At 34.7% G+C, this 11,655-nt stretch overlaps 1 protein-coding gene across 1 annotated transcript in view; it reads left to right on the top strand.

Moving 5' to 3' along the window:
* The window catches only part of BRIP1 (BRCA1 interacting protein C-terminal helicase 1), a 116,932-nt gene that overhangs the window by 57,401 nt on the left and 47,876 nt on the right, over positions 1 to 11,655 (top strand). Inside the window, exons 11-13 of the mRNA XM_015568125.1 lie at positions 1,422 to 1,587; positions 1,698 to 1,838; positions 3,549 to 3,710. Of these exons, the coding sequence (XP_015423611.1) occupies positions 1,422 to 1,587; positions 1,698 to 1,838; positions 3,549 to 3,710 (469 nt within the window). The remainder of the gene's footprint in view (positions 1 to 1,421; positions 1,588 to 1,697; positions 1,839 to 3,548; positions 3,711 to 11,655) is intronic.

Genomic DNA, 11,655 nt, shown 5'->3' with positions numbered 1-11,655 from the left:
ATTGGGGATGTGCCCGCAACCAAGGTACATGCCCTTGACTGGAATCGAACCTGGGACCTTTCAGTCCGCAGGCCGATGCTCCATCCACCTAGCCAAATCGGTCAGGGCTCTTTTTTTTTATTCTGGGATTTATTTACCTTGTGTAATTGAAACTTTGTTGCGGCTCCAGCTCTGAGGCTGGCTGGCTGAAAGCAGATATCTGGGGTTTGTTTAGCTTCTATAATTGAAACATTGTTGCTTAGAGTGTAGCTTAGAGCTGGGCCCCACAGGCGGGGAACCATGGCTTCTTCCATCGCCGGGGCAACCAAGCCTCATGTTCGCTTCAGCTGTGTGGCTGCCGGCTGCCATCTTGGTTGGCAGTTAATTTGCGTATCACCCTGATTAGCCAATGGGAAGCGTAGCGGAGGTATGGTTAATTACCATGTTTGTCTATTATTAGATAGGATTTTGCATGTTAATCCTGTATCAGATATATGCTTTACAAATATTTTCTTCCATTCTATGGAGGTCTTCTCACTCTCTTGATAGTATCCTTTATATATAAAAGTTTTAAAAATTTGAAGTCCAATTTATTTATTTCTTTAAAGTCAATTTACTTACTTGTGCTTTTGGTATATCCAAGAACCATTAATAAATCTGATGTCATGAAGATTTCCCCCTAAGTTTCTTCTAAGGGTTTTATAGTTTCTAGCTCTCAATATTTTTATAAAATTCTCTTCACAGATTGTAGGGTTCCTGCCTTGAACATCGAGACTTATCTCTCTAAGAGAAAAATTGAAGACTGGTAGAAAATACCACATTTTATTATCTTTAAGCCTAGGTGTTTATAGCCTCTTATTGAAAGAAATTATAAAACGATGGGATTATAGAGGCCATCTGGTTCAATACCTTTGTTAAAAATAAATGAAGACTGAGACCTAAATATTAAAGGAAGTTAACATTTTTGTAGTCTCCTGAACTTTTTAAACTTTCAGTAAAAATGAATGTTTTCCTACTTTCTCATGTAATAAAAAAGTATAAACGACTTTAGTTTTTTCTAACAATAGTGCTAGTTATCTATTTTATAACTAATGATGTAACAGAGTACAAAGAGCTCTGGACTAGGAGTTAGGAGGCTTGGATTTTAATTCTGGCTCTGCCATGATTTATGTAGTGTTTGATCATAGGGAGGGGAATGATAAAGGGTGGATGGTTAGATGATATCTAATCTCTATAAGAGGGGGTTGCTTCTAAGACTTAATGGCTTATTTTCTATCAGAATTACTGAATTTAATTAGTGGTAGGTGTTTCATAGGCAAAATATAATTTTTGGGAAGATACAGGACTCAGTTTTAATATAATCAATTTTTTTCTTGTATGTAGCTGTGACAGTATAGGTTTTATAAAGCTTTGCCATTTAATTAACATTTACTTTCATTTAGGTTTGCAGATGATTATAAAGTTGCTATTCAACAGACTTATTCTTGGATAAATCAGACTGATATTTCTGATAAAAATGGGTTCTTTGTTCCACCAAAAAATAAGAAACGTTCACGACAGAAAACTGCAGTTCATGTGCTAAACTTTTGGTGCTTAAATCCAGCTGTGGTAAGCTGATTGTTGTATATGAAAATTCTATCTTCTAACTCATTACAAACAAATAAATGTGCTGACTCTTTTAAAGATGATTTTATATATCTAATGTTGTTTCCTTCTAGGCCTTTTCAGATATTAATGGCAAAGTGTGGACGATTGTTTTGACATCTGGGACGTTATCACCAATGAAATCCTTTTCATCAGAACTGGGTGTTACATTTACTATCCAACTGGAAGCTAATCATGTCATTAATAACTCACAGGTTAGGATTTTTTTTTGAAGGCATTCAGTCTTTTTACCTCAATATAATTACACATAAACAAATTGAAAGTACTAGCAAACAGATCCTGATAGGAAAATCAACATTTCAGTTTTAGAATAAAGGAAAATCTGTCAGCTACTTGATAGTGTCAACAAAAAAGAAATACTAATGAATGCATTCCTTCAACCCACTGAATAAAAATATAGACTTTGGATGCAAAGACTGACTGTATTGCAATTTCCTCATTTAAATAAGTTTTAATGTGTGTTTTTTTTAAATAAAAATGAAAACCAAAACAAAATTCAACTTCTTTACCATAGTTTCTATTGTTTAATTACTTGTTTATGTATTTCTCTTTTCCATTAGACTATGGTGTATCCTTGTTCTTCTTTTTATGTATACATTCTTCTACTGTACCTAGACTAATATCTGTCTAGCATTAGTTAGCAAGTGTTGGGCACATATTTGAGTATCTGAAATGAATTAGAAGTACTCTTATGAGTCCTGTGACTTAAGATTTTAATTTTTTATAATAATACCATATAGATGTTACTTTAATTTTCCTAAAAATGTTTTTATTGTCATTTATTGATCTGTTTTCTGTTTCTTTTTCTTCTTTTTTTTCAATCCTCACCTGAGGATATTTTTCCATTGATTTTTAGAGAGAGTGGAAGAGAGAAATAATTAATATTGATATAATAGAGTCAATATTTATATTTCTTTAGTTACTTTCAACCTATTTTTAAAATTCTTAATCCAGGATCCACACAAGAATTATATATTGCTTTTGGTTTTCATGTTTCTTTGGTTTTAAAAACAGTTTTCTTGCCTTTTTTTTTTCCTATCTGACGTTTTATGAAGAATTCAATTTACCTGTTTCCTTAAGGAAAGGCTTATAATTTGGACTTATCGGATTGTTTCTTTATCATAAGATTCAGGTTAAACAGTTTGATAAGAATACTATACAGGTGGTATTGTTACTTTTCATTGCTTTGTGTCAGGAAACATAATGTCAGTTTTTTATGTTACTAGTTGATCATTTAAGTAATAATATGGTGTCCGTCAGATGTTATCTTGTACAATGTACTTCAATCTTATACATTATTTCAAAATATTATTACATTTTTAGCAATCTGAACTGTTTGTATTTTCTGTGGATTACTAATAAAGTCTGTTCTTTCTCTTAATCAAATTAACTGCACTAAGGCTAGATCTGTATGAGTTAGAGGAATTGCATAGAGCTGTAAAATTTCATGAGTTTGATTTTTTTTTTATGACTGTAGATCTTTGAATATCAGTGAATTTATGAAAGAGTAGTTCATGTCATAGTTGAATCTTAGAAACTTGTCTATAGCAGATCATACCAGTCCTTACCTCTAATACTTTGGACTATTTCTGATTTATCCATTTCATTTGTTCACATCATCCAACATAATTTTGTTACATGCTTAATTGTGCAAAGCCATTTAGGGAATAGATAAGTGAAACCCTTTTTGCTTTTATCCTAGGAGAATTCAATGATCTGCCTAAAATTAAACTTTTACAAATTAAATCTATATGTAATTATATAAAGGGAATTTAAAAATAAATTTCCTCTAAACTTGTTGCTTGATCTCCTTTTGATATATATGTAATTAAGGCTCCCAACTAAATGCTAAATTGCCTGCCTAGTTTAGGTATAACTCTAATACTAATATATTTATATTCTAGGTTTGGGTTGGCACCATTGGGTCAGGACCCAAGGGTCGGAATCTCTGTGCTACCTTCCAGCACACAGAAACATTTGAGTTCCAGGATGAAGTGGGAGCACTTTTGTTATCTGTGTGCCAGATTGTTGGCCAAGGAATTTTGTGTTTCTTGCCATCTTACAAGGTAGGGGAATACTTATTGTTTCTTTTGCCTTTAGAAAATCATGTGGGATTACCATGATAAGATTCCTAGGGCTAGAAGCAACATCATGTGTTGTTTTATTTATTGATTGATTAAGGCACTGCCTAATTGTTCTATTACTGTTTTACTTGACAGTTTAAAGTCTAAAAACGTTTTGAAGCAGTGCTTGTTATATAAGGGGACTATTTATGTGTATGGGATTTTTATTCTTAGAGGTAGCTTGATATTTTCATAGTTGAAGGGAAAAGGAGCGTTCTTTTCCACTTTCATAGATTACACTTTTGAAAGTTTCAGTAATTTGAATCTAAAGTCAACTTTCTTGGTTGTCTATATTTTTACTTCATGTAAATGACTTTTTTCCTTGTTTTTAGACTCACTCTGATTTTCAATAATATTTTCTTGAGTTAAATTGAGTTATAATATCTTAGTCTTAATAGCTAAAGAATTAAAACCACATATAATTTCTTTCTTTTTTTTTGTTTTGTTTTGTTTTTGTTTTTTTGACCTCCTGGTTCATAGGTTGGCGCTCAACCACTAAGGAATGCCAGCTGGGCCTACTTTATTTTATACAGCTGCTGCATTGTATTCCATTGTATGTATTTAGCATAGATTATTTAACCTCACCACTGCTAATGAATTGTGAGGCTTCTTACAATTTTTTGCTACCATGGATAATTCAGCAATGAATAGCCTTATAAACGCTTCTTTGTGCAAATAGTCCTCATGCTTGCTTACACTAAGTATTTAGATACCTAGAAATTGGATTGCTGGGATAAAGAGTATTCACAATTAAAATTTTGATAGCTACTACTTAATTGTCCTCCCAAACGGGTGTACCAATTTAGATTCCCACCACCAATATACCGGTGCATGCTTTTCCTATACAATGGCCCCACATATAATTTCTTAGAGTAATATATTTATAAAAATCAAAGCTAAATTCCAATGTAGAGAAGGGGCATTTCCTTTTCTTTTTTCATATGAAGTTATATATGTAAGGACAGTCGTAGAAATAATATATATGAATTGCAATATTGATACTTTTGGCTTTTCTACTGTCTTTTCATCTACATACATACTGCTGTGGTCTAAATATATCCCCCAAATTTTATATTTTGAAATCTTAACCCCCCCAAGATGATAACATTAAGCAGTGGGAGGTGCTTAAGTCATGAGAATAGAATCCTCATGAATAAGATGAGTGTCTTATCAAAGAGGCTCCAGAGAGATCCCTTGCCCCTTTCACCATGTGACAACACAGCAAGAAGGTGCCAGCTATGAACCAGGAAGAGAGCCCTCACCAAATGTGGTCACACGGGTGCCTTGATCTTAGACTTTTCAGCCTCCAGAACTGTTAATAAATTTCTGTTGTTTCTAAGCTACCCAGTCAGGAGTATTTTGTTATAGCAGCCTGATTGGGACCAAGAGACATACTTTGTTAGCTAGAGATGCAGTGAATCAGTCCTCCTAGAGATAAACTGAAGGAATTGTTTTTACAAGAAATATAATCAGATTGTTTTTTACAAGAATGTCTAAAAATAAAATGGACATAAACATCTTTAAAATATTTAATACAAAGCAATATTTATTCCAGAGTGTGAACATCTATACTAAATAGTTATATTAAAGATAACGAATAATTAAGCCTGGAACTAAAGTAAAGCAATATCTTAACACATTAATAAAACCTTTTTATATTTTCTAATCACAGTGGTAAAAAGTGAGCCAGGAAATGCCCAGTTGAATAAATGAACAATTTTATTTTTTGCTAAGCTTCAAAGATGTGGTAAGAATGATTCTTTATATGCTAGGAACCAGCTTTGCATGTTTTTTTCTTAGTATATATGAAGGAGAACTAAATCTAATGTAAAGTTATTTCAATGGACAGTAATATAATTGTCAATGAAAAAGTTAGAGTGGAAAACAGCCTGAACAATAAATCATACCTTCTGGTACCAGTGTTTTCAAATGATATAATTTTCATTAGCCAGTTTCAGCAGTTTAAAATATATTATAGCTAAATGAATCAACTAAAATTTATAGGCATTAGTACTTTTCTGTTCATTGGGTACTTTGTCTTTGGTAAAGACACCAGGCACCAAGCCTTTATGTGTATGTTTAAGTTCTCTAAGAAAAAAAGTGATGAAATATCAATCTTTACAAATAGACATGTTCAAAAGTGAAAAATAGGTCCATCAGACCCTAATAGTATACCCAGGTTTAAAAACCTTTAATAATTCCTTATTTTCTGAAAGACTGAGCCTAAAATATTTTGCACTCCCCATAGTGTTGGTTATTTTTCAGCCTTATTCCTAGCATGCCCCCATCCTGTATATACCTTTATTTTAGGCACATTGCATTATGCGTGCTTAGAACTGTCATGCATTTTCATGCCTACCTATGTGTGGTAGGCAGAATTGTAAGATGGCCCCCCAATATTCTTGGCCTCTTGTGTATACATTCTTTCCCTTACTTATTCATTCAAACAGTAATATAGGTACTGCTGTGAAGGGATTTTGCATAAGAAATCCCTTAAGATAGGGAGAGATTATCTACTTGGTCTCGATCTAATCCCACAAGCCCTTTAAAAGCAGAGAGTTTTCTACAGTTGGTTGCAGAATAGGAGGTCAGAGAGACATGATCTAGCTTGCTTGGAAGAAAGCAGATGTCTGTGTTGTAAACTGACGATGGGAGAGGTAAGGAATGTGGCAAGGAATTGCAAGTGGCCTGTAGGAGTTGAGAGCAGTTCTGGCCAATAGCTGGTAGGAAGTAAATTCTTTCAACAGCCAGAAAGAATTTAGAAGAGAACCCCAAGTCCCAGATGAGAACTGCAGCCCCAGAAGACACATTAATTTTGAAACCCTGAGTAGAGAATCCAGTTGTGCTGTGCTTGGACTTGTGACCTACAGAGATATAATAAACTAGAGGCCTGATGCACGAGATTCGTTCAAGAGTAGGCCTTCCTTTCCCCTGCTGCCGGCAGTGGCTTCCCTCTGGCACCTGGGACCCCGGCTTCCCTCCCAGCCCCAACTTCGTCCGGAAGGTTTTCCAGAAGGACCTCTGGTCTAATTAGCATATTATGCTTTTATTATTATAGATAGATTGTTTTAATAAATAGGTTGTTTTTATGCTACAACATGGATGGACCTGGAGGACATTATGTTAAGTGAAAGTAGCCAATCACAAAGAGACAAATACTGTGATTCCATTTGTATAAGGTAGCTAGAGTAGTTAAATTATAGCAACAGAAAGTTAGAAGGGTACTTGCCAGGGCTGGGGGAAGAAGGGAATGAGCTGTTTAATAGCTTTAATTTTGCAAGATAAATAGAGTTTTGGAGATAGGTTGTACAATAATGTGAGTATACTTAACCTAACTGACCTGTAAACTTAAAAATAGTTAAGATGGTAAATTTTATGCTTTGTATATATTACCACAGTTTAAAAAGGAGTATTATTATTATTTTGGTGTTGTAAATTTCTTTTTTTTTCTAGTGGATCTTCTCCACTAGATTGTTGAAATGGTGTTTTTTCCAAAGTATCTCACCTTCAAGTTTTATAGCAACAGGTTTATAGCAGATTCAGGTTGGCAGTACCTGAAAGTAGTAGTATGTTTTAGGAAACACTGTAGTAGTTAGATCTTATTTATCTTCTTCCCAGCCTGGATTCTACTTAGATTATAATAGTGCAGGTACAGTGACCTCATTATAGTTTACTTTAATTATTAGCCTTTTAATAGAGGGATAAAAAATGAGTTGCTTTTTTTTCTCCTACAATTTATCTACTCTGGTAAGGAATGAAACAAAAATGTATTTGTGTGAATAAATTTATTTGTTCAGATTTCAGCCAATATTTAGTAAGCTAATACTTAACTCTAAAGTTGCAAAACTGGTCAAATATATGCATTTTAATCAAATATTTTCTTCAGTCATTGATGAACCCAACTATGTTGATCAATAAAAGAAATTCAGAATTTATGTTTTAAAGAGTCAAGAATTTTTTCCATACATAAATAGCTATTCAGTTCTTATTTTCTATCCAAGAGATTTCAACAAAGTAGGTTATCATGAGGAACTATATGAGTTATTTCTGAAATTCTACTTTATTTGAAATTTTTTACATTGTGTATATCATTGTATATTTTTATCGTAATGTATCAATAAATGACTGTAAATAAACATCAGTAACAGTAGTGCAGTTCTAACATTTTCAGAGTCCTCATTCTTTTAACAAAATTATGTGAGGGAATTTTCCTTATGAGAGAGAGGACTGTAGGACCTTTCATTTTTATTAAGCCAAGAACTAAAATGGATCTTACACTTCAGGAGGATGTTCCTCCATATTATTCTTCCTAGTGCGTTACTGACTGCTTCCAAATTTGTTGAAAATTTGATCTTGAAATATAACTGAGCCTCTTGAGGTGAAGATGCTGAATCAGATATCACGATAAAGCTAGCATATAGGAAGTTGTTTCAATAGAAATTAACATTTTTCATATTTTATGTTTGAATACAGATGTTTGGGTACAGTAAGAATTAAGCATATATTTTTACTGTTATTTAAAAAGTTATGAAAAACAATACTAGTTTATTTTTAATTTTTATTATTATTTATAAGGAACTATATTTTATTCCTAACGTGCCATCTATAGGTACATTATAACTGAATAAAGTCTAGTAAAAATTTCTTAAATATTGAAATGAATAGTGAAGAATCACCTTCATATGGAAAAATATGACAGGTTTTACATATAAGTAAATTATGTGAAAAAGATTACAAAAGATGGTAGTCTGTTTAGGCAGGCCTATTAGAAAGCATTAAGACTTGAGTACTGGCTATTAAAGTGAGTAAATGGCAATATTATAAAGTTAAACACATGCCAAAAAACATTTTCCAGAGGACTAGGATTGTAACAATACCATTAATGAGAGCAAAGAGGTTTTAATGCAATTTGCACTTTCTAAAGTTTCAAAAAGAGGCTTTGAGTTAGTGCATTATTAATGTACTGAACATCTGGAACTGTGTAAAAGCTATAGACATTGAGCAAATGCAGGATTTCCCCACTAGGTTGCATTCTAACTTACTGCCTCCCCAGTGAGATACCAGTTTTAAGAAGTCTGAAAAAGTAAAATGACAATAACCAGATAAGGCACAAACATTCCAAAGTGTCTTTTAATTTGTGAGATCTGACAAAAAAGTATCTGAGTTTACCAAATCCAAATGATGTGAACACCAACTAGTAGATTAAATCACCTATGTCACTATATGTGGGTTAGTCTCTTTGTGTGAATAGTATTTGCTCTTTATGAGCTAAGTAAACTATTTTATAATAGCGATGCCTCACATTTTTTCATATATATAAGTCTTAAAACCGAGAGATGGCTTCGTGTCTGTGTACTTTCCTCTAAGTTATTTGACTTTTAGATACCTAGTTGTGATACTTAAGAGAATTTAAAAATCAACTGGATTATGTATGTGTTTAGTTATTTGTATGATTTCTCTGGTAAGGGGGAAGTAATTAAGCTATATAAATGTGCAGTTTGAGTGATCATGGAAAAGCTGTAGACCTAAATATTCTGTTATCTAAAACTGAAATTTTGCTATGGACCATTTTCATAAAAATAATTAGTATTTTTTGCTATGTTTTCTAAATGCAGTAGGAATCCATTTGAGGCTCTAGACTTAATTTTAATGGGATTACACTAGCTACTGCATGGAAAATGGACTGTAGAGAGTAAGATGACTATATAGGAGTCTACTGTAATAACTCATGGGAGAGATGGTGGTGCCTTGGACCATTGTGGTAGCAGTATTTTTGGAATCTAGATAAAATGTGAAAGTAGCACTGGCAGGATTTGCTGATAGATTGGATGTGCATCATGCTAGAAAGAGGGAGTCAGATTTTCTTAGTGGACATTTTTCTTTTTGTTCTCTACTGTAAGTCAGTCTCATCCAAGTGCATTCTTTCAGGAATATGTATTGTCTTGGTTTCCCAGTTTATAATTCAATTCTGATTTCTTCACTAAGTAACACAGTTTAAAGAAAAAACTCACTGCTGTGTGACTCCTCTATTCTCAGTAATCTATTGCAACACAACTTCACGTCTGACTCGAGATGTGTGGGTTTTTACAGTTTTTACGCATCAACCAATTCTGCGACTCCAGCTACAATTTAACTCATTTTGAAAACTATCCATCTAGAGATAGCATCAGATCCCAGCGGTTAAGAGCTCCATCCCACAAGACTGGCTAAAGATTCTTAGGTTCAGTTAATTTGCTAGAGTAGTTCACAAAACTCAGAGAAACATTGACTTACCTCCACCAGTTTATTATAAAAGATATTATAAAGGATACAGATGAACAGCCAAATGAAGAAGTATATGGGATGAGATCTAGGAGGATCTCAAGTACGGGAGCTTACTCCCTCCTGCATAAGGAGGAAGGTCTCTGAACTCCATGCTTTTGGATTTTAATGGTGGTTTCCTTACGTAGGCTCGATTGATTAAATCATTGGTCATTGATTTAATCTCTAACCCTTCTTCCCTCCCTGGAGGTTGGGGGTGTCCCAATCCTCTAATAATACGGTTGATTCCCCTGGCAACCATCCACCATCTTAAAGTTACTTAGGGACTGTCCAAAAGTCTAATTAACATATACTCAGGTGTGGTTCAAAGGGGCTTGTTATAAACAAACTAGAGGCCTGATGTATGAAATTCATGCAAGAGTAGGTCTTCCTTCCCCTGGCTGCCGGCACCAGATTCCCTCTGGCACCCGGGACCCTGGCTCCCCTTCAGCCACCAGCAGGCACCCAGAACCCAGGCTTTGCTCCGGTTGCCAGAAGGCACCGGGACCTGGGCTTCCCTCTGGATGCCGGCAGACACCCGGGACCCACACTTCTCTCCAGCCCCAGCTTTGTCTGGAAGGACTTCTGGTCTAATTAGCATATTACCTTTTTATTATTATAGATTATTTCACCTATGGCCATGGAGCTATTTCAGGAACTGGAACAAAAGATGTCCCTATAGCTCTTATTACTCAGGAAATTCCAAGGGTTTTAGGAGCTCTGTTCCTGGAGCAGGGATAAAGATCAAAAATATATTTCTTATTATCAATCACAACATCATACTCACCCTACTCAATGCACAGATTAATATATCAATCTGAGTATCTCAAAGGCAAAAAATTTCTAAATTTTCCTCCCAATCTTGGTTGTTTTCCAGTATTGCCTTTATGAGTGTATGGTACCACAATCTATATTTGGACTAATCAGATAACCTGGGGATATGATCATTTTAATTTTAAATATTTTATAATCTCACTTTCTTTACAATATAATTTTCAAAAAGATAAAATCATGACTCACATATCAATATAAACTGAACACCTGTCTGACTTTATTCAACTTATCTACACTAATAAAAGAGAAACATGGTAATTGGCGTATGACCGCTACCCTTTTCATTGGCTAATCAGCGAGATATGCAAATTAACTGTCAGCCAAGATGGCGGCCGGCAGCCAGGCAGCTTGAAACTAACATGAGGCTTGCTTGCGCTCCAGGCCTCTGAGCCTGCAGTTTCAAACATTATAACAAATACCTAAGCTAAACAAAACCCAGAAACCTGCTTTCAGCAAGCCGGGATATCAGAGCTGGAGTTATACATTCTTTCGATTTTAGAACCCAAACAAACCAGATACCTGCTTTCAGCAGCAGAGGCCTAAGAGCTGGAGCCAAGCCGCAGAGCTAAAGCTGGCCCAGAATAAAAAAGAAAAAGAAAAAAAAAGGAGCGGTTGGGAACTTCAGTCACCCCCAGCCTGAAAACAGCCCTCAGCCCCTCACCCAGACTGGCCAGGTATCCCAGTGGGGACCCCCACCTTGAAGGGTGTGTGACCAGCTACAAACAGCATCATCCCCTCACCCAGTGGCCCTGTG

The sequence above is a fragment of the Myotis davidii genome, unplaced genomic scaffold, assembly GCF_000327345.1.
Source record: "Myotis davidii unplaced genomic scaffold, ASM32734v1 scaffold684, whole genome shotgun sequence".
NCBI lineage: Eukaryota > Metazoa > Chordata > Mammalia > Chiroptera > Vespertilionidae > Myotis > Myotis davidii.
The sequence above is the reverse complement of the archived record's forward strand: the minus strand, read 5'-3'. Positions and strand labels throughout refer to the sequence as shown.